Source organism: Podarcis filfolensis (genome assembly GCF_964270895.1).
Source record: "Podarcis filfolensis genome assembly, chromosome: 10".
NCBI lineage: Eukaryota > Metazoa > Chordata > Lepidosauria > Squamata > Lacertidae > Podarcis > Podarcis filfolensis.
In genome coordinates, this window is record NC_139612.1 from 56,872,817 (window position 1) to 56,896,156 (window position 23,340).

Consider the following 23,340-nt stretch of genomic DNA (forward strand, 5'->3'; position numbering starts at 1 on the left):
GAGTCGGTCACGACTGGACCTAATAGTCAGGGGTCCCTTTACCCTTTACCTTTTACCTCTTTACCCACCACCTAAAACTATATAGCAATGAGGCATGTTGCACCCTGGTTGGTAAGGCATTCCATGGGGTGACCAGGGAATGCCCTGGCCCTGGAAGAGCTGGGCCTCAGGTCATGATCACAGCATGGGGAGAGGAGCCTACAGATGAAGGTAGACATTAAAATACCTAGAGTCCCAAGCCATTTAAGGCTCTAAACCTTAGCATCAACACTTTGTCTTGAGCCTGGAAACAAAAGGAGTGATAAAAATTGGCTAAAATACCTGCCACAGGTAACAGCACTCACAAGCATTTATTGTTGCATGAAGTTAGTATGTAAGGGCCCCCCATAGAAGAAATCAAACCCAGTGCAGTGCTGTTATAGTTCCTTACCACGGTTGCAGTGTCTCTGGTCTCTTCTAGTCCATCTTCTAGCTCACTCAAGGACTCCAGGTCAAGCTCCTTCTCTTTCTCCTTCTCTATCAGCTCCTTGACTCTTTTTCGCCTGTTCTTACTGCTTCCATAAACACCAATGTCAGTTCGAGGGCTCAGAACCTGCAACCAAAAAGCAGACCAGTTATAAGATCACTCAGATTGAATGCTGCACAGAAACATTTCAGACAAATTTCATTCGAAATCAGATTTAACTCAGAATTCTCCATTGGGACAAAGCAAGCTAAAACTTTTTTTGGGGGGGGATCAATTTCAGGCAAAGCAGACCCATTTTCCTAAAGAGAACACCTTTACATGGTACTGAAGATCATGTACTTTCACCTAAGTCATGTGCCGATTTAATGCTTCTCAATCAGTTATGCATTAAGACATTGGGAGGTGTTATGGATATACCAGCGCCAAGCAAGATAGAGAAGCTGTTTAGGGAAGCTTTAAATGTTTAATAGACTATTGCATTTTAATATTGAGTTGGAAGCCGCCCAGAGTGGCTGGGGAAACCCAGCCCGATGGGCAGGGTATAAATAATAAATTATTATTATTATTATCATTATAAAGTAAGTCCTAGCTACCACGTAGTCATTGCCTGAGCAGCCATCACCCAAAACTAACCCCTTCTCTGTGGCAGTGCATTTTTAACCATTTGAAGGCAATGCTAAGGCCATTTCTACAGGCCCCAATACAGGATTGCCCACAACTTACCTGTAAGAGTGTGTAGCTCGAGTTCTTCTTAAGGAACGTTCTGCCTGTTCGCTCCCTCCAGGTACGGGCTGCTGCTACCTGTGAGTCAACTTGTGGCAATGCCTCAAGGCGGACGGGTATCAGGCGGCCTTTTGCAGACAGATTCTCTAGCTGTTCTAAATATGCATAGTTGCTCCCATTCTAAGGGGTAAAGAATAATTCTCAGCTAAACATTCCCACCGCCACAGTAAACTGAACTTATGCCAACCTATGCAGCCACAGGTGGATTTCAATACTGTTCAATTATATTAGGATAAAATGGGTAAGTGCAATAAAATCACATATGAGCATTAACACAGCGTGACACAATAAGAGAATAAAATTACAACAGTAAAAAAAAAGCAATTCACACTAATAGACCTGAGAAAATAAAAGGGTCTATGTCTGCTGCCAAAAATACATTGGACAATGCCTTTTAGGAGAAATATTTACCCACCTAACCTGGCAATACTGACCACTATGGCAGTGGTTTCAGAGTTTCTTGCAGTGGTCTGTCCCATTACTTGCCACCTGATTTTTTTAAACTGAGAGGCCAGGGATTGAACCTCGGACTTTCTCCATCCAACACAGGTGCTGTGTTGCTACGCTATGGGCCCAACCCATAAAGTAAGGAGAAGGCCCTAGGCAATCTTCCTTGGGGTGAGTGTCCTAAGGCTGGGGTGCCAAAATTGAAAAGGCTCTTTCCTGCCAGACCTCAAAGGGCAGAAGCATTTGGAAAAGGGCCTCTAAGGGCCTTAGTGTACTGGCAGGTTCATATGGAAGGAAGTGGTCCCAACCAGCCTATTACTCTACCAGCTCTCACCCATAAAACACACACATTTAATAATTTCCTACACATTTCAATAGTTTCCATAATTTACTCCAAAAGCAAATTTTATAATTTGTAAGTACATAATTCCAGAACACCTATCTGTAAATAACAAATGACTTCACTCTGCTAGTGAGGAACAAGTGAGCTTGTATGGGTACATAAATATAAAATTGAAAACCTCTATAAAAGGACCTGTTCAATTTTTGTTCAAGAAAACGTAGCTATAAGGCTAAGGCTGAGACATACGGGGCAGGGTAGATGATGCCACATATTTATCAATACAAATACAGCTCATTTAATTGGAGAAGACTTCAGTATTCAAGTTGCTCCAACTGAGCAGTTGTCACCAGCAGTGACTATCCACCCTTACATTCTGAAGCCAGTTCAGAGAACTAAAAATGTCAGCTTCCATTCACAAATAAACACAATCACAGCCAAGGAACAGAATCCCTACCATTCTTTGCTTAAATAAATTTTACAGTTTTATTCTATTTTTGCTGTGTATTGCTTGCCGCCTTCGGCATCTCTTATCGAAATGGAAAGGCAGGACATAAATACAGTAAGTAAATATTAAGAAGACACTGCAATGCATTGCCAGGATGCATCAGGATTAAAAAGCATGGAAATGAATGGGACAATCAATGAATATCAGATTTCAAAATGAAAAAACAATGCTGTCTTTTCAAGGAAGGAAGCAAATGCCTGTTGGAAAGGATTCAAGGATATATATACCAGCTGCATTGTTTGCTGTGAACCATACCTGAATAGCCTCCACTTTGGATGTCCAGTCTCGCGCTCGCTGCAGGGCTTCTCTTAGTGCCAGAACATTGGGCAAGTAAGCAGGGATGTTCTTTGCTTCATTGACAATGCTCTCCAGAGCTGCTATGCTTTGCCGAGGCCTGGGGGTGCAGGGGGGCACAACCTGATTAGCATACGGTCTTGCTTTCTTACCTGAAGGAGCATCTCCACCCCCATCGTTCTGGCCGGACACTGAGGTCCAGTGTCGAGGGCCTTCTGGCAGTTCCCTTGCTGCGAGAAGCCAAGTTACAGGCAACCAGGCAGAGTTGCACCCGCCCTGTGGAATGCCCTCCCACCAGATGTCAAAGAGAAAAACAACTATCAGACTTTTAGAAAACATCTGAAGGCAGCCCTGTTTAGGGAAGCTTTAAATGTTTAGTAGACTATTGTATTTTAACATTCATGTGGAAGCTGCCCAGAGTGTCTGGGGAAACCCAGCCAGATGGGCAGGGTATAAATAATAAATTTATTATTATTATTATCATCATCATCATCATCATCATCAAGTAAGTCCTAGCTACCACGTAGTCATTGCCTGAACAACCATCACCCAAAACTAACCCCTTCTCTGTGGCAGTGCATTTTTCAGCATTATTTATTCCATTTTTAAGGCTGATGATGAAAACTGAGTATCATCAACAGGATTCAAAGTGCAGTTTTAGCGAGGTGCTCCCAAACTTATCTCTGAAGGACAAAATTAGAATGTGAATGCTTTGATTTCATTTTTTGGCCATAAGGCAGGCACCGCTCCATAAACTTATTAGAGGAGTCAGTTCACGTGTTGGGAGGCCAAGACTCGACTACAACTCATTGTGGCTTAAATGACACCGAGGTTCCAAGGTCCTGTAAACAAAGAGCAGAATGACCAAGAGTAATACTCGCCTTGCTTGCAGGCAGACTTTAGCTTTCTCTTCCCACCTCTCGGAAACCGTGAGCAGCTCCTGCAATTCAGCCATGGCCTTCTCTACCGCATGGTGTGGGGCCAGCCCCACCCCTGAGTCAATCAGTTTCTTCATCACATCCAAGGTGACTCTCTGAGGATCTGAAAGGGTCACCCGCACCTCATCCAGCCAGCGTGCCTGCTGCAGCTCTTGCTTCAGGCGAGGCAATTCAGGAAGTTCCACATAGAGGCCAGTGCCCATGTCTATCAGCATCTGCAGCTTAGATGAGTCAGGGACCTCATCCATCATGGCCTCTTGAGCACGTTCATGAAACTCTTCAACATCATCCAGCAGGTTCTAAGGGAGTGACAACAAAGTGCTCATTCACTACAGTGATGGCAGCTGCCAGAGGGGTTGCAGACTGCGTAACTAGGTACTGGTATGTTTGGGATGAGCTGAACGTTCAGAACTATTGAGGTTCCAAGCAATGACAACTGATGTCAGGTAGAAAAAAAGCTACAATTAACAGTTTATTGCAAGAAATGCTGCCCAGAATAACTGACAAGGTAGAAAAAAAGTGCTATTCTAAGTGCTTTGACACTTGCTTCTATCTGTTGTGTTAAACCTGAAACCCCTCCCCGTAAAACACTTTTCTTGACTATGACTACTGGAAACAATCAAGTTCAGTCTCATTACTTGTCCATGTTTTATTTTCCTGGGATGCTACAGTGTCCAGCTCACTGCTTCCCCCCTTTGAACAATTTGCTTCTCAAACCATGAGAAGAGCAAGCACTGCCAGGAAAACAATCTGCCTTTGTATCACTTTGGCTATATTTAGAGTACACAAAATGCAAATTAATTTTTGTTTAACATTAGGAAGATTTAAAGACCACAGAACTAAATGGAATAGTGTATTAAACACAGCCCCCGGGTTGCATAATTTTCAAACTTAGATATGTTCATTAATTGATTATCTTGCAGAACGTTCATTTCAAACAGGAAATGGAATCAGAGGCAGCTGATTTCCAGATGAAGAGCCTGATCCAGCTCCCTTCCCCACAAACCCCACTGATTTTAGTGGCAGGAGGTAAAGAAAAAAAGTAGAAAGTGCTAAGATTATTACAGTTCAGTGCCTTGATGGCAATCAAAATCACCACCTCATAAGATCAAACATCTGTTGAGCAGAGAGGGGTTGATAACACACCCATACTCCCTGCCACACACAGACACAGACACAGCTGAACTGCAAAGATCAGCTGAGGAGCAGGGGCTGCAGGCCTGCGCATATCTGCATGTGCGGGATGAATACCCTTCAGTCACCTCCATTCTAAAGAGAACCAAAACTCAATCCAAGTACAGTGGTACCTCGGGTTAAGTACTTGATTTGTTCCGGAGGTCCGTACTTAACCTGAAACTGTTCTTAACCTGAAGCACCACTTTAGCTAATGGGGCCTCCTGCTGCTGCCGCACCGCTGGAGCACAATTTCTGTTCTCATCCTGAAGCAAAGTTCTTAACCTGAAGCACTATTTCTGGGTTAGCGGAGTCTGTAACCTGAACCGTATGTAACCTGAAGTGTATGTAACCCGAGGTACCACTATACAGCCTTCTCCAAAAACCCACCTTTACTTGCCGGGCCTGACTGATGACACAGGGAAGGCTAAACAGCTGCTGCACAAAAGCTTTCAGTTCTTCCACAGTCAGCTTGGTCCGTGTCCTTCCACTCTCTGGGGTCAGTCTACTATGGGGAAAGAAAAGAACCTTGTAAATCACATACACAGTTCCTGGACGGCAACAGAGTCAACAAACGGGCCAAGTTCAAGGTGTTGGTACTAGCATGTAAAGCCCTATACAGACCAGGACCAGTTGTTCTCTGGGGAAGTTTCTCCTGCAAATTCCAAACATCTCAGAAGCCCGCTCCGCAGTAATTTGGAGCAGGGCTTTTAATGTGGCTGCCCATTCTGTGGAACAGCATTCCTGTCAAGATGCAACAGGTGTCACTATCTGCACTTTTTGGCAACTTTTTGTTGTTGCTGTTGTTCCAACAGGCTTTCCCAGCTGAATAAATAAGTCATTGCCATGAGTGTCTATTTTGTACCATTTTAGTTTTGTTTTAAATGTATTGGGAGTTTTTGTGTTTAACTGTTTTTTACTCTTTTATTGCACATCGCCTTGAGACCATTGAGACAAAGGCAAATGTGATTAATAAATTAACAACAACAACAACACATAGTAAATTTCCTCTGGACACGTAAACAAATACGTTACATAAAATAGAGGCTGTAGGGGAGTTTGAGGCCTTACCATCACATACTCTGAAAAATAGAGTTCAGATGTTAATTATGTAATAATTTAAAAGCTGTACAGCCCAATATTTTATCAAAATTAATAGTAGTGTAGATTTTCATGTAAAAATACAGAGTTAAAGCTTGCAAAAATCTCCACCAATTTTCACCTCACAACAAGCACAAATATTTAGGGACAACATTGCTCAATGCTGTCACCATCAACCTAACTTTTGAAGGTGAAGTAACCAGAGGAGGGCCTCCATCAGTGATTTTTATTAACATGCAAGTTCACATGGAGGAGAAAGGAGTCCTTCAGGATACCCATGTAAATATTAATTAGGTCTTTCTAGTTGCACCCAGAAGCAGCAAAATTCCTTCAGCGTGAGCAAAATATGATCAACACCAGTTTGGTCATTTTTGAACACATTATTTCCAATCTGAAATGTTTCACCAGTTCCCTAATTCTCTCGTCATTGCAAAAGTTTTCTACATGCATTCTCTAGGGGGTAGAATCCTTCTGATTTGACTTCTCTAAACACTTTCCAATTTCTCCCCCCTTCACGACCAAACTGTCTTTGGCACATCCCCCCAACCAACCACCAAACTTAATATATTCCATTTGAAACGTGCCAATTCTGGCAAAGCATGCACAATTTATTTTGACAGTAGAATAAGCGTTTTTGGGTTGCTGATTTATACAGTTACGCCAAAAATCTACCTCCACCTTCCCTGGTCATACCTGTGCTTTTGTTTTTTGCTCAGAAGCAGTTGGGCCACTGAAGCACAAGTCTCTGCCTCTTTTACAGCATCTCTTAGCTTGCGGAAGAGGTCATTCTCTGGGTATTTCCTGTCTTCAGCATCCTCCAACATCACTCTCAGCTCAATCACATCTGCAAGAAATTAGCCAAGAGGCCATTTGCACATATGCACAAGCACAGCAAACTACTCCCCACACCCAACCACAAAGTCCCCAAGAACACTAGACTGAACACATTCAAGTTATCATATGCATAGCTATCCATTCGTTATGAGCTATTTCCTACATCAAGAAAGTATTTGCTCCTCACTTTAATCAAGATGCCTCAATTCATGGCAGTATTTTAGCCTCATTTCTGCAAAAAAATTGTCTGAAAGGCAGGCTGGCAATCCAATACTTCCACTAACTAATTAACCTTGACTATCTTGCCATATTGGCACTTTAAACAGAAGAATGTCTCACAAGGATGAGCACACTAGCTTGGTATCAGATATCCTGCACACATTGTGTAACACACCCATCACCTTGCTACATGGAATCAATGTTAAGTATTAAACCTTCTCAAGAACAGAAGAAGTTTCCAGGGTGATAGCCATCTGTTGTTTTTAAGAGTCAAACTACAAATTTAATTCTGAATTAGCCATCCCTTGCTGCAAATGTATGTCCTGCATGATCTAATGTTGAAAGCATTTGCTGCCTGATAAATGAGCAGCAGCTGATTGGCTGCTTCTGGGCAACTGGTCCAAATATATATTTAATGAAACAGGAAGTCAAGCATGCAGTACTAAAGGGAACAAGTATTTCAGACGACACAAGAAGTGACATTCCCAGCTGGAATGTCATATAAGCTTGTTTGGGTCATGTAAGCTTGCTCGGGTCAAATGCATACGGTCTCAATCTTATTTTGAAGGCAAGAAAACTATTCCCGCTCTGCAGGACATAGAGCCACAGTGTAGAAACCCTGTAGCCCTTCTTTGTGTCACATTACAAGCTGTTCCTCTGAGCTCAGGGACACTTCCAAAGTATGTTTTAGTGTACATGGTTCGTCACTTGCCCCCATTTTGTATCTTCCCCAGAAATCAGGCAGATTTGGCTGAAAGTGTGTGGCTGGTCCAGTGAGCTTCATGGCTGAGTGGGGATTTCAAACTGATCCTAGTCCAACATGCTTAATTGCTATGCCACGCTGGCTCTCTGGAGCTCACTGTGTTAAATCATTTGCTGACTTAATTCAGTTCTATGTTGAACATTTTAATATTTTTGGTTTAAAATACATGTTTACATGTCTTAGTGAAGTATTTTGTATAGCCTTCCCTGAACTTTATATATTGTTTTAGGATTTGGTTTTGCTCAAGTCCATCTCCCATTTGTGTTTCCAACCAACTGAAAATCTTCCTTAACAGATTCCAATAGGAAACAAAACTGCATCTAACCTTTCTTGTGGTTGAGGTTGGCCGACAGCGCATCTGTGACCCTGCTGACCCAAGTATCATAGGACTGTGCTCTGACTTTCACTCCGTACAACAAGGAAGGGAAGTCATCTAGTGGATACCGGTATCTGGAGATAAACAAGGAGGAAGAACTTTCAAATGTATTGCAACTTTCAAGTGAGTAGAAGCAAAAAAGAAATGGGGAAGATGATAATAACATTATGTATTTGTCAGACTACTATGTACTGGATCTTTGAATAAGAAGGAACATTATTACTGTAAACATTTATCCTAGTTTAGAGGCAGAAAGTAAGGCAGTATACAAAAGGAAGCAGGATGGACTGGGAAGATAGTACCTTAAACATTTCTTCTGCATAGAGCATGAACACAAATCATTTGGATGATATAGGCATACAAGTCGCTCAGGGTTACAGGAACACGTAAGAGCAGACAGGAAACAGGTGGTCCTACAAGCTGCACACTGACGCTCATCATCTGGAACCAGCTCAAACACTTCCTCCTCTGACATCAGAACTCCCTAATGCAAAGAAAAAGTGACATCTAACAAAGATACTGGTCAGGGGAAGACCTTTTGTTTCCAAGGCCTCACACAATCTCTTTGTTCAGTCCAAAAGGGCATGAAAGCAGAGCTTCCCTGAACTCACCATCTGTATGACAGCCTCCCTTAAACGTGCCTCATCTTCTGTCATGAGAGTCATTTCTTTGCAGACCATGGCAGCCAGCCCCACATCCAAGCACTCTGGGTCGGCAGCCATCTTGAAAATTAGTTCCTCGTGAGAAAACACACAGTGACGCCTCAGTCGCCGATAATGGCTGACACACTGCCGACCTATTGGAAGCTAGAAATGCAAGAAGCGAGATATCTGGTTTAGAACTATCCCCAGCTCATCTTGGGCTTCCATGCTGGAGTTCATGAGAAAAACACGTTAAAATGGTCTCATTAAATGATATAGGCAATTATTATGAGCATTAAGTGTGTCACACTATCCAGGAGTAGGGTCTCCAGGGGCCTCGGTAAGCCAAGCTCTTTGGAGTCAACTTGGGGGACTGGATATGAGGGAATTGTTTGTGTGAGGTCTGGAACCCAAGGGCTTCATTTCACATGAAGCCAAAGGAGTCTCAAATAGCCTGTCTGAAATCAGCCTCTCCCCCAGAAACTCCAAGCCAACCACATAATTAGCTGGGAACAAAAAAAGATAAACAGCAATGGGGATGAGAAGCAAAAAAACAAGAGGAGTAAGACTTGAAAGTAAGTCTCTCAGGGGGATACCATCTCCTCATAATATTTGAGAAACCAAAGAAGCTGCAAGAGCCAACACATTTTAACAGAGGAAAATGATGTCAACATAGTAACAGAGTAAGATTTAGACTTACACTGCAAGACTTGAAGTATATCACCTAGTCTCCTGCCAAAAGTAATTATTTCAGCAAAAAAAAAAAGTGAGGCAACCTTAAAGACCAGATGTCCAAAAAAAGGTAATTTTGCCTCACTTGAATATGAAAAAAGTAGAAAATACAAAGGTTCTTTCAGAATGATCAACTTTGCAATATATTGCAACATTGCATTATACCAATTTTAATTTTCAAGCTCTGGTTCTATTAAAAACGAAGGTGTCCAAATGCAGAGCAAACAGACAAAAGAACTTTCCAAAATATATAGTATATCCATTTCATGTTCTTCAGAGTGGTGAATAAAGGTTTGACTTTGTAAGTCAGTACAGTGGACGCTCAGGTGGCGAACGTGATCTGTGCGGGATGCACGTTCGCAACCTGCAGCATTCGCAACCCGTGGCTGCGCATGCGTGGGTTGCGATTCGGTGCTTCTGTGCATGCGCAAAGCGCTATTTAGAACTTCTGTGCATGCGCAACCGCCGAAACCCAAAAGTAACCTGTTCCAGTACTTCCAGATTTCGGCGGTCCACAACCTGAAAAGCGCAACCTGAAGTGGCTATAACCCGAGGTATGACTGTATTGAACAAGTTTCAATTTCCCCAAAATTTGAGATTTAATTTCCAAAAAGACAACTACTGCACAGAGCATGTCACAGCCTCTGGAAATTCTGCAAGGTTTCAGCTTGCATCTTAAGCTAGATAAAATACCCAGGCTTTGGACTGCAACAAGTGTTGTGCTTAAAATTGGTTTGAGGCAAGGTATTTTGACCATTCAGCCTTATGGTGTAATACAGTATGATATGCATAAATTATTCAAGGGGCTTATACGAGTGGACACAGAGGTAACAATAGTGTTGTGTTTTTTGCTCAATCAAAAAAAATACACAGACAATATGAGAAAATTTAAAAGCAAACATTAAGCAATGTATCTGGATATGCTGGTTTAATGAAGTTTTAACGAGGTGTCTTAATACATGCCTGTCTAATGTAAACAGCATATTAGTATTTGGATACCAAACCACCACAGGGTTATTATAGTAAGTTGCTTGTTCCATACTAATGGCAAGAAGCAAATTGGAGAGCTGCCAAACCTCCTCAGCAAAAAGTTAAATAGCCACAACTGTATTTTGCCCAATGTAGAGAAAACTGCACCTTGAGCTGTAACCAAAACAATAATCCTTTTCAGATGGGTATTACTTTGATGCCTTTTAATATATAGCACCAGACAGTGCCCAGATAAGAGAAAAGCTAGGTTATGCCAGATGTATACAGACCCAGTCAGCAGTGCAGAAGTTCACAGCTTCAGCAAAATTGTATCCTTGATTAAATCCAGAATGATAGGCACGTGGAAAAGTCACAACAAATTCGCCAGCACACTGATTGGTCCGATACACCTAGAGACAGTGAGAAGTGAGAGATTTTGGAAAGAAAGCATCATTATCGTATTCATCTTTCAGAAACAGAGATTAACATGGCTGGTAGTAACTAGTAATTCATGCATGAACTATGCTATCACCTTTTCCCTTCTCAACCACTTCATAGAATCTACCAACTGATGCAGGCTGCAAAGAAACTGGTTTTCAAACCTCAAATTTTTTACATAAGGCTCTTGGGGCATATCGCCAAAGGAGCATCTTTCCACTATCTACAAGTGAAATCACTAGTTGCCTAGATAAGGGTTAAAAGCATTTAGAACACAATCTATATACAGAAGCTAGAAGGATGTCAGTGTTTATGGTGTTGATAGCTACGTAAGATTCTACTGGGAAACCTTCCTAGTCCAGTTCCTGGCACAAGTTTTTCAGACCTACCAAAGCAATCTCAGTTCATAATCAGGGCTGAAGCTGGATTGAAATGAATCTATAGACTGTTTAAAATGCTATTCCAAGTCATTCTGCGTGACACAAGACGAGTAACCTATAGGCAGGTAAAGGTTCTGCAGAACTTACAGGCACACCATGCTCCATTAGCACATTGGGGTTCATGATGGTTACTAGCTGGTGCAGAAGGTCAGGTTGATTCTCAAATAGTTCAGGAGCAAGCTCTCGCATTACTTCCTCCAGCTGTTCTGCTGCATGGGAGGGCACTCCATACCACGTCTTTGGCTCTCCCCTAGCAAAACATATCATCCATTACCACAAAGAAAGCACATTCTAGCATGAGGCGTATTTTCCAACCCTAATCTACAAATAGGCCCAATCTTCTAGAAGCAGTAGAAGTTTGCCAAGAATAAATTGAACTGGAAAACAAGATGCTTCAAGTCAAGGATGAGCTACTTCTGTATAAGCCTGGTCTTCAGGTAATACACAAACAAGGAGGATGCTGAGCAATGGCAGGGAAACATATGATTGTTCAGAAATTGACTAAAGAGGTTCACAGACATTACTCTGGCCCACCCCACTTATTTGGAGTGTTTTGCAACTTAGACATATACCAACTTCCCTCATTAATAACTGTCTTTTCCCACTAAAGGTAAAGGTACCCCTGATCATAAGGTCCAGTTGCGGACAACTCTGGGGTTGCACGCTCATCTCGCTCTATAGGTCGAGGGAGCCGGTGTTTGTCTGCAGACAGCTTCCGGGTCATGTGGTCAGCATGACTAAGCTGCTTCTGGTGAACCAGAGCAGCACACGGAAATGCCGTTTACGTTCCCACCGGAGCGGTACCTATTTATCTACTTGCACTTGATGTGCTTTGGAACTGCTAGGTAGGCAGGAGCTGGGACAGAACAACGGGAGCTCACCCCGTCGCGGGGATTCAAACTGCCGACCTTCCGATCGGCAAGCCCTAGGCTCTGTGGTTTAGACCACAGTGCCACCCGTGTCCCTTACTTTCGCCCTTACTGGACACTCATTATTGTATTCAATGCTCTTCTCCCTTAAGCAGAGAACTTGTGTAACATTCTAGAAAAGATAAGGCAAATAAGGGTGACACTACCTGGGCATGCACACCCACCCACCCAATGTGGCAGGGGTCCATACCAGTGAAGGTAGTTGATGGAATAACTCCAGTGATCCTCAATGTGCCAGCAGAAAGAAGAGAAGCACATTCCCACATAAAGCCAGGGCACCTTCATGCCAGAAATATCAGCATTGATGTGAGCAAGAACAGATTGTTCCAGGACTGGCATGTTGTTGAGGTTCCAACCAGAAAGGGCATACTCCTGCCAAAAGAACAAAGACGAGTTTGTAAAGGAAGTGGCCAGAAGACAACTAATATACCCTAACACAGGACAAGAGCCAGTTCTTTACACTCTCCTCCTAGACTGGTTATAATCCTCTGCCACATTCAGGCAGTAAATAAGGTTCTGCAGGTGCTTTACCATCCCTTGAACTCTGGGGTGGGGCAGGGAGGCTGGATGGGGTGGGGAGGCTGTACTGACGGCAAACCTGACCTCCATCCCTTACACAGGTCAGCCCAACCTTCACTTACAGCAGGGGTTTAGAAACTCCAGCCCATGGACCTAATTCAAATGGACACAGGCCACAATTTGGCCCATGACACCATTTGCCCAAACCACATCCACCTGCCCCACATTTGGGGACATATGTGACACCAGGTGTGGGGAAGACAAGGACATGGCTACAAAAGAATAATTGGGAGCTTCAAGTAAGCTCCCAATTGCTCCTTTGCAAGCAGGGTTCAATTGGCACTGAAGCAAGCCCCACTGTGACTGGATACAGTAAGATGCTCCCCCTCTGAAGAGGAAGGTTTAAAAAAAACAGCTAAGGGAGTTTCAGCTAGCAGGAAAAGTTTAAACACTCCCCTTTTGCCTCTTTACAACACCAATTACCACTTCTAGTGGCATTGCTGCAAGAGGAGTCAGTGAAAGGTGTCATTTATCCCCCTACAACTTGTTGCTAAACCAGTAACAATAAAAGTGTTGGGGGGCTCTAAGTAAGTTGCCTAACATCCCACCCATCCTCACCATTCATCAGATGGTGGAAGCACTCCTGGGCACACACATGTACTGGCTGGTGCCTCCATGCTAGTGATACTGCATCCAACATGCATGCATAAGGGATGAAGTCATTCATACAGCTACGCACACTCATTTGGACTAAGAACTCCACAGCACTCAGTGACACCATAGGGCCACCCCCCATAAGGAGCAGGGGCAATAAGGAGAGGGTACAAATATCTGTTCAGCACCACTGCCAGCCTGCTGAGCTAAATCAGCAGCAGTGGCTTGGCCCCAAGCTTTCTGTCCACAATGCTAGTTGGGGCCAAGAGATATCAGAAAGAACGTTAACTGTATGTTAAAACTGTTGCCTCTCAAAACTGAAATACCCCCAAATACATTAATCCTAATAACATGTAGAGTCAGCTTTCTAAAGTGCATGCAGATTGTGTATCCTAGCCACACCTCCTCTTCCGGCATCAGCTTTCGCCTGCCATCCTTTATAGGGAAACCACTTCCAAAGTCCTTGGATGAAATGTCGGCTCCATACTCCACAATTACATCCTCCTCAATGCTGCTCACAAGTCGCCAGAACTCCTTCTCCACCAACTCAGTGGGAACCATCTGAAAGCACAGAGGGAAGAGCTTTAAAACTAGCAGGTTACATGTCAATGGCATGGAGCAGCACTTACCACCTCACTGATGTTCAATGCTTTCCCAAACCCACATTTAAAGCCGTTTTTCTCTCTAGACCAGAGCTGAGGAACTTGCGGTGTTCCGGTAGCTACTGGACTTCAATTTTCCCTAACCAGCACGGCCAAAGCACAGGGGAAATGGAAATTGTACTCCAACAACATCTGGAGTGCCAGGGTGTCCCCACACAGGGGGGGGGGGACAGGTGCAGTGAAAGTGGGAGGAATCACACTTGAATGCTCCCCTTCTTCCCACTAGGGAAGCAAGGGTATGCATGTGAGAGAGAGAGAGAGAGAGAGAGAGAGAGAGAGAGAAAGCACCCACACAAGCACTCAGGCTAGGTTGTGAATTATAACAAATGCTGCTACTCTGCTCAAATTCTACATCTGGAGGAAACCAACCAGAGAGAATCAGTCACTGTGCTTGTTTTCTTGCAGCAACAGAGTGCTACTGCTACTTTTTTCACCACAGATCAAGGGTTCATAGGAAACAGAATGATAGGTGGGTGTTGCAGATAATTTTTGTATGTTTTGTTCTATAACATTCTTGTTGGATCTGAATTTAAATAAATGATGACATCAGCATAAGAAAAGATCAATCATGATTAGGATTCATAATCCCTTTTATGATCTATCATTTTTCTAGCAACTAAAGCCAATTCACGAAAATGGCAAAGAGTGGCAGGGGATAGAAGAAAGGACATACTGTATTTACGCAAATCTAATGCACCACTGAATCTAACACACACCTCAATTAGCAAAAAAACGAAACCAAAAAAAGTATTTGCTTTGTCAAAGGTGTTTTTCAAGCTTGCAATCAAATCTAATGTGCCATCAAATAATGCGCACCATAATTTTCGCAACGTAATTTGGTCATACAAGAGTGCATTACATTCGAGTAAATATGGTAGTTTAGTACTACTAAACATGCTTTGCATGTTGTAAGCCCCACATACCTAAAGAAGCAACAGGACTGGGAAAGAATTCTGTCTGGGGACCTGAGGAGAACCACTGACAGTTATAGAAGGTCATCTCTGGCCTAGATGGGTCAGTGGTCAGTAAACAACAACCTTGCTATGGAGTGTTTATAAAAATACCTGAAAACATTTTTTTCAAAATTGAAGACAAAATCCAACTCCTAATGCTGCCAGAATAAAAGCCCAACTGGATATTAAAGAGCTTGGCACCTGAACTGCATCCATTTTCCTTTCATTTTGAAATGCAAGATTTTTACCATGGATGTAGAGAAGGAAAAAGGACTCCATTGGGGCTCTCTGGCCTCTTAAGACACATTCCCCCATTTTTGTCCCGTGAACTCAATCCTTGAGATCTCTACAGAAGAGGACAGAATTCTAAATTCTGCAACATCAAAAATATAAAAAGAATTTTTTAAAAAAAAAACCTATAAAATAGTTAAATAGCAAAGCTGTGTGGGCAAATCTGAACTGCTTATAGGTTTTCCGGCTACTAGTGAGAACACTTTGACTGCAACATATATTACATACTTACGTGGACTGGCATGTTGAAATAATCAGACTTGAAGTTATCTGCCATCTCACCAAAGCTCTGAAGGGTGTACTCTCGAACAGCTTGTTCAAATCCAAAGGCCTCACGTGGTTTGTTACATTCCTAGAAAAGAGAAAAGGTGTTATTTGCCATCACAGAAAGCAGTTTAATCAGAGCATCCTGCAAAAATGGAATGAAGTTCCTTCATTTAACTAAATATAAGAAAATATTAAGCTTTCGGTTTTTTTATCTCTCCAGGTAAGTTGACTTAGGCCAATGAGCACATGCAGCAGTGTTGGTGGACAAGTGGACTTGCTTCCCAAAATACTGAGTATCTGCGCCTTTTGCAGTACACTGCTGTTGGGGAGAGAAAGACAAGGAAGAGAGCACAGCAAGCTGTACACAGCTCATCAGTGAACCTGGAATGCGACAAACATCTGGAGCAGGACCATTTGAAAGCAGGTTCCACTTTTCAATAGTAATCTGTGTCTAACTCAGCTGTACAGGCAATAACTCTGACAGAAGCTTGTTCAGCTGTTTTCTGGACTTAGGGCCTCTCCAAATATCATCAAGTCCCTACACAGAAACGCCTTCCAGATAGGAAGAATCATGAAAGATCACATACGCCCTCCCATCAGATGTCAAAGCGATAAACAATTACCCGACATTCAGAAGACATCTTAAGGCAGCCCTGTTCAGGGAAGTTTTTAATGTGTGATATTTTAGTGTATTTTTGGTTTCTCTGGAAGCCGCCCAGAGTGGCTGGGGAAACCCAGCCAGATGGGCGGGGTACAAATAATAAATTATTATTAATTATTATTATTATTATTAATTATTATTATTATTATTATTATTATTATTATTATTATTATTATTATTATTATGTCTCAGCAACCCACAATTGACTGTAGCTACTACAAACTTCAAAACGGATGCATTTTCCTACTGTTAACGAAGAAGCCTTGTCTCCTGGACAAAACTCCTCTACACCTCAGAAGGGGTAAACCTTGGATAGCTAGATGAAAAAGAAGACAAGATTCCTGAATCCTAAATAGTTGAGTTGAAGAGGGAAGGAATTTCAGCAAGTGTAGCTCACATGCCAAGCTACAGTTTCCAAAATTTCCTATTCTATGCAACTAAAATGACACAGAAGTCCTATCCTCTTTTCTTACCTGGCCACCTTAGATGAACCACTAGTGTTTTGTGGCCTCAATGTTTCAAATACGCCAAAAACAAAAACAAAGTACCTCAGCAACGCATTTAGGGCATCTCCAGTCACCTTTGGGCACATCAGGCAAAGGGGGTATCAGGCAAAAAGTGTGGTAGCTGTCGTCACATCCATCACACAGCAACAATTTGTCCTCGTTGTTGCCCCGGCCACAGAACAGACAGACATATAGGTCAACCTATACAGGAAACAGCATCTTGAGTTTCATGTCTTCCATGCATAAGACAAACCAACCCAAATCCTTCATTACATCTAATGTAGCTGCATGCAGTGGCCTCCGCAAGAAGATTCTAAATAAGCCTCCAGTGGAAAGAGGAAAGATGTCAATCATCATCCAAGAAAGCCACGGGCTCTTTACAGGGTTGGAATAGCATTTGCCGGGCACTGGCCAGCATGGGGAATCTCTGGTTGAGGAATTCATCTTTATGCTTATTTTTTGCTGTATTTTCAAACTACAGTTAACAAAAGCAAATTAATGTATGACTTAAAAGGTAAAGGTAAAGGGAGCCCTGACCATTAGGTCGTCGTGACCGACTCTGGGGTTGCAGTGCTCATCTCGCTTTATTGGCCGAGGGAGCCGGCGTACAGCTTCCGGGTCATGTGGCCAGCATGACTAAGCCGCTTCTGGCGAACCAGAGCAGCGCACGGAAACGCCGTTTACCTTCCTGCCGGAGTGGTACCTATTTATCTACTTGCACTTTGACGTGCTTTCGAACTGCTAGGTTGGCAGGAGCAGGGACCGAGCAACAGGAGCTCACCCCGTCACGGGGATTCGAACCGCCGACCTTCTGATTGGGAAGTCCTAGGCTCAGTGGTTTAACCCACAGCGCCATCCGCCTCCAACGTATGACTTACCAATAACAAAATTCAGTGGTTAATACTACTATACACAACCCAATATTATTCCTGGGCTCACTGATTATAGCCAGGCACCTTTTTTGCATTTCCCCCTAAAAACCATCTATTCTCTCATTAAATATAATCCTCAGTTGTGTAGTATGTAAAGTTATGTAAAATTCAGCGATATCATCTCCCTAATACTAATTAACACATGTTAGAGATGTCACATAATTAAGACTCATTAATTGACCCAAATTTCTCACATTCTGCTATTGGAACACTTGGAATGCATCAAGGTTACTCTGAAACCCAAACAAAATCTGGAGGGAGCTTGTTTTTAAACACCCATTGTACACATGCTTCTTCCTTGTAATGCATAGACACAATAATGAGGATCTGGCAGCTCTCCAATTAGCACAGATTTTCTCTGTATAGGCAACTGCAAGCAGTCTTGCTTAAAGACAATGCATAAAGCCAGGAAGAGACTGAATAGCATTGCATAGTCTCAAAAACTAGTAGAGGTACTATTTGGTAACAAGTATCCAAGATGTTAACTGTGATCAAACAGAAAACACCCTGAAATTTCAAATTTCTCATCTTGTAGACCTCTCTCATGAGGTTAATGCAAACAGTTCCAAACTGTAGCCTGAAGAAGAATTAACCTCTGCAACTACAGACTGGATTAGAAGTTGCTCTCAACCAAACTACAACACTACCAGCAATTTTAATAAAATGAAGGTGTTTTGCTTCCTTATCCCTTCATTCATCATTTCCCCAAGCCAGGTAAGAAGCAACATATCAGATGCTCAAGAGCAAACTTACAAAGTTGACAGAAAGGGCCCCTTTCCGCTGCCTCATCTGCATGCCAAAAGCCTCCGACCTAGTACCTTTCCGCCTTCGAGGTACTTCATCTAGAGAGAGAATGTTGTACTAGTTATAGTCTCTGCAAAGATTTCACAGGGTCAGTCTGGTGTCCTGAATGGAGCAGCAAGCGAAGCATGCATAGCAGTAAACAAAGGAGTCATCACTTAACTGGGTTGCAATGGCACAACTAGCCACAGAATGTTTTCTCTATGGAATTGGAAAACTTGGTAGCATCTTAAGGGCCCAAACCTTTTGTGTTTAAGGTGAGCAAAATTTATCACGATAGCTGTAGAGCAGAACTTTAAAGCCTGTGAGCAATCTGTACCAAAGGAATGGAAACCAGAAGGACGTTGATATGATTCCTGAGACTTGGGTACCTCTTCAAGGCCACTAATCCTATCAACTCCATCACACATTCTTCTCTTACCTTTACAACCTTCATTCCAAAGTTCCCAGTTACAACCTATTTAAAACTGGAATGTGCACGAAACAAATTTTACCAGATGGAAGCATATTCCTAACACCCCTTTTTTAAAAGGGGGGGAACACTGCTCAGGCATGCAAATGTGGAAGATCCATCTGGCCTGCATCTCACTAGCTCATAAGCAGCATATCCACAATATGCACATTAGTAGGCTAGAAGGCTCACCTTCATTGAAATCCTTTCCCCCATAAACTTAACTAGGAATCACAGTGACATGTGAGATCTTTAAACTATATCATGTTCGATTATTTGTAAGGCACAAAGTTCCCTTGAGGTTTCAGCTAAGTACCACAGTAGTTTATTTCATGCTGGCTTCTAGTAGTGCCAGTTTTAACAAATATATAAAACTCTGTTGCATCTGGAACTTACCAAAGGTTCTCAATGGGATGGGCATGCAGCTGCTATACAATTTTTGGAAATGCTCATGTCACCACCTTGCCCCAGCAGCTAAATGATGAACCACCAGGCTCAAAACTCTATGTTGAAGAAGTTAACATACCTTTGATCCTCAGATGAAGGATGGTCATAGAAATTTAAAAAATAAAATAAAACAATAGCCTCACTCCGCTTTAATTGCAATGGCTCAAAGCTGCTGCTTACCTTCTTTTTCTTTTGCTCCCAAAGCCAATCCCATCATCTTTGGTCCTGCTCCAAAGATCTGGAGCTTCTTCAGTTCCGTGTTTCTACTCATCTCGCCTGCCTCTGCCTGAAAACAAGATCACATCAACTCACCATTAGTATTTACACAGAATATAATTGCTCTCACAGTAGATGACCAGAGGAGTTATGGGGCTGGAGCTAACTCCTGCTCCACAGACATTGGTCTTTGCACAGTCACTGCCAAGAGCAGATACTTTGGAAGATAGTGTGGCTTTTATCTCTACCATCATCATGTGTAACAAATTTCAGATAATCAATACAATTTACCTTGCTTGGAATGGCACCCAGCTGCAAAATGTCAAAAGCAGGAAGAAAATTAAAATTAGATCATATTTACTATCCCATTTCTACTAACTGACACCATCTGCTAATGCACTTTTTAAATCGTTTTGTAATGAAGAATAAAAACCTATCACATTAGTTATTAAAGGACAGTTCCAACAATAAAGAACAAGAATAAGAGTTCATTATGCATATTCAATCTGCTTTGAGTTTTATAAAAATCAAGCGGTATATAAATTATAGGAAATAAATACTATTAGAATATAAAACTAAGTATTTGTCTTTGTTAATGAGATTGAGTCTTGCAGGCCTAGATGCTCTCCAGTACGTGTCTCAATTTTTGACACATGCAACATTTATCTATAACCATCATGCATCTTCTGCTACATTTCTAGTGTTTATTAAAACAGTCCAATCTGCTGTTCCTCAGAAATCCAGAAAATGCTTTATCTTTCAGCAGGCTAAATCATCATTTTTTTCACATTTCCAAATTAAATTTTGTAACACTAAATAGTATCTCTCATGTTCCTGTCAAGTTGTTTAAAATTCAAAAGGGAAATGATTCTTAGTGAATGGAGATCACAGCAGTGCCTGAACAACGTAAGTCAATAAGTAGAAAGTGAGATGCAGTTTTAAAAAGAGATAGAGTGAGAGAGAAATTTCATTGGGATTCTTCATTTTACATATCTTGCTTAACTTGTAAATGAGCAATTGCTAATTGTAATGTCTTCAACAATACTGTCTACCTCAAAGTTAGCCTTTAACAAAGCACTGTACGTTCCTTTTAACTGTGATCAGGTGATGGAGAGCATTAACTCGCACTCCCTAGACCTTCCCTTCTTACTCAACCACAGTTCAGGGATATGCTGGCACCAACATTTATTGCAATTAAGGCTAAGCAGATTCCATACTTTAAGGTTTCTTAAATCAGGATTTCTGGCTTGCTTAAGAAGTGGAACCATTAACCAAAATTTTGGAAATGAACCCTGGTTAATGGGAGATTGTCTTTAAGGCCACACCTTCATCTCTCTTAACCATAGTTAAGCAGAAGAGATGATGGAGTATGCATGACCCTGAAAGCTTGTTCTTGGTCACATTTAAGAATGCCTTTGTTGTGCTATGCTGGCACTAAAATTGCGTTTTAGCTAGGTGAATCACAAATGACCTTGTTGGGAGCAAGCATCTCATTTGGAACATGCACAATTGTAGCACCTGCCCCAATGTGGAGAGATTTTGTAAAAACCCTGTAAGGTTTCTGAAAATGGGGTTTTTGTCTTCTGAACAGTTGTATGCTAAGCTGTGGACTGAAAAAGCTGTACCAAGATTCCAATATAATTACAGAATAAACTGCTTTGAGTATTTCATAGGGTTTCCAAAACTGGTAAGAATGGCCCTGCCAATCTAAAGAACCAAAACAGGCCTATTCCATCTGCATCCAGATATATTTTATCCACATTTCAAGAGAAATACGCTTTGCTACAAACCACACTGCATTAAGAGCAGGGAAGTTGAAAAAGAAGATCAAGAATACTTTTAATGTTGGTCCGGAGGGAAGCATTTAAGCAGAGTCTGGGGAAAGCCACTCTACTCCACAAAAGTACACTACTGGGAATGGTCTAGCTAATTTACATATCCAATTCCAAAAAAACAGCAGCAAAACAAGATGAACCATGAGAATTGCTTTGGAAGACTCAAAAATAAATATGTTTCAACCTTCTTAAAGATTTGAAGGGAAAAAGAAACCAAATGTGATTATCCACACGCAGTTAACAAGACCAACAGTAGCAGTAGTAGTATTACTCAAGCATTTAAAGTACTTTATTCCATGTTTTGATTGCAGAAAACACATAGGGGATCCAGACTTTGTTGTGCTTAGAGGAAACTCACCAAAGTCAATGGGACTTAAATTAGTAATAATACTCAAGTCCCAAGTGATCTCAATGGGTCTATTCTGAGCACAACTAAGTCTGGATTCAACCTAGGATTTGTTGCATAGTCAGATACCACCCAATGACCAAATCATACTCTGAGCAGACACACTGAAAAAAATCAACCAACATGAACCAAGTTCAGCGATTTCAGTGGGTCTACTCTGACTTGTATTGTATCCAAGTTAGAGCCAAGTTAGTCATGCCATTAATTTCAATGAGTCTACGTGGAGTATGACAAATGCTAGATATACTGTAGCCCTTTATTTTTCACTTCATACTGAGGGTTTTTCACGCTCACGGCTGAAATTATACATACAGGAATGCAATTCAGTTATTCTATCAAAACACTTAATTCTGGTAACTGTGGCTTATAAACCAAAATCAATTTTAAAGGGATGTCTTAATAAGATATTTCTGTTTTGACTGTCCAGACTCCTCCCCATCTTCATTTTTATTTTTCAGAATTTCACACTAGACTACACTTGAAGTCTTCAAGACCTAACTAATGTTATTTCATTTGAACTTTAAGAGACTTGTATACTATATATCTATGCAAAAACCATGATTACAAAACTACTAAGGACTAGTCAGAAAGATAGAAAACGTACTTTGAATGTATGTGCCTTCTACATACATTACATATTTTTTTAAATTACTGTTTCGGTAATCCTAATAAGCTCCACAAGGCCTCCCCTATTTGGCCTCTGAGGCCATTCTGGCCTCAACATCCACAGATAAATATGTAGTTGACTGTCAAGACTGGCAAAGCACAGGCAAAAATGTGTCACCAAATGTCCTTATGATGCCAGGTAACTGGCAGGTCAGCAGTCCCACTAACCAGTCAAATTTGGCCTGTGGGAATGGAGCAAAGAAAATAAGGATGGCCTACTGGCTTCATCCAGTTCTTCCACCCCTGTATTAACTTGATACTCTTAGGACACTTGATATTTGTGGAATATTTCTGTTGCGCTAGCACAACCCTCCCTATTCCCATACCTGCACCAGAGCAAGTAGAAAAGTGCAAGCAAAAACCAGACATACCAAATATACCTGGGAACCCTGCATAGCCAAGCTACAATGTACCAAGTGCAGGCATAGAGAGAAAACCCATCAAATTATTCCAAGTTCAGTCAAGAAACCATCTCCTCAATTATTATTTCAGCATCATTTAGCCTAAAAAATTAAACTATAATTGTCACTTCATACTTACTTGCAAAGGTTAGAGGATTAACCAAAAAGCTAACTTTCCTTTAAAGCCAACTGACCAACCAGCAAAAAGCTACTAGAATGTTTTGTTCAATGAAGTACAGAACGTGTCTCTCCTTCCTGTTCAGTCTCCTTTTGCATAATCA

At 41.8% G+C, this 23,340-nt stretch overlaps 1 protein-coding gene across 14 annotated transcripts in view; it reads right to left on the bottom strand.

The window, feature by feature from the left end:
• KDM5A (lysine demethylase 5A) overlaps positions 1-23,340 on the bottom strand; it is a 44,308-nt gene that overhangs the window by 12,036 nt on the left and 8,932 nt on the right. For 8 of the 14 annotated variants that reach the window (XR_014539014.1, XR_014539015.1, XR_014539016.1 and 5 more), the window contains 17 exons: positions 19,716-19,821; positions 18,590-18,678; positions 16,947-17,105; positions 15,703-15,822; positions 13,967-14,125; positions 12,582-12,763; positions 11,550-11,712; positions 10,875-10,994; positions 8,854-9,048; positions 8,545-8,726; positions 8,192-8,316; positions 6,744-6,894; positions 5,340-5,457; positions 3,720-4,075; positions 2,800-2,938; positions 1,190-1,369; positions 431-592 (listed from right to left, as the gene is read on the bottom strand). Coding sequence is in view for 8 of the 14 variants with exons in the window: in XM_083573678.1 (XP_083429804.1) it covers positions 431-592; positions 1,190-1,369; positions 2,800-2,938; positions 3,720-4,075; positions 5,340-5,457; positions 6,744-6,894; positions 8,192-8,316; positions 8,545-8,726; positions 8,854-9,048; positions 10,875-10,994; positions 11,550-11,712; positions 12,582-12,763; positions 13,967-14,125; positions 15,703-15,822; positions 16,947-17,105; positions 18,590-18,678; positions 19,716-19,821 (2,706 nt within the window). In the remaining 6 variants the exon portion in view is untranslated. The remainder of the gene's footprint in view (positions 1-430; positions 593-1,189; positions 1,370-2,799; positions 2,939-3,719; positions 4,076-5,339; positions 5,458-6,743; positions 6,895-8,191; positions 8,317-8,544; positions 8,727-8,853; positions 9,049-10,874; positions 10,995-11,549; positions 11,713-12,581; positions 12,764-13,966; positions 14,126-15,702; positions 15,823-16,946; positions 17,106-18,589; positions 18,679-19,715; positions 19,822-23,340) is intronic. The other 6 variants (XR_014539012.1, XR_014539013.1, XM_083573681.1 and 3 more) reach the window with 1 other exon arrangement.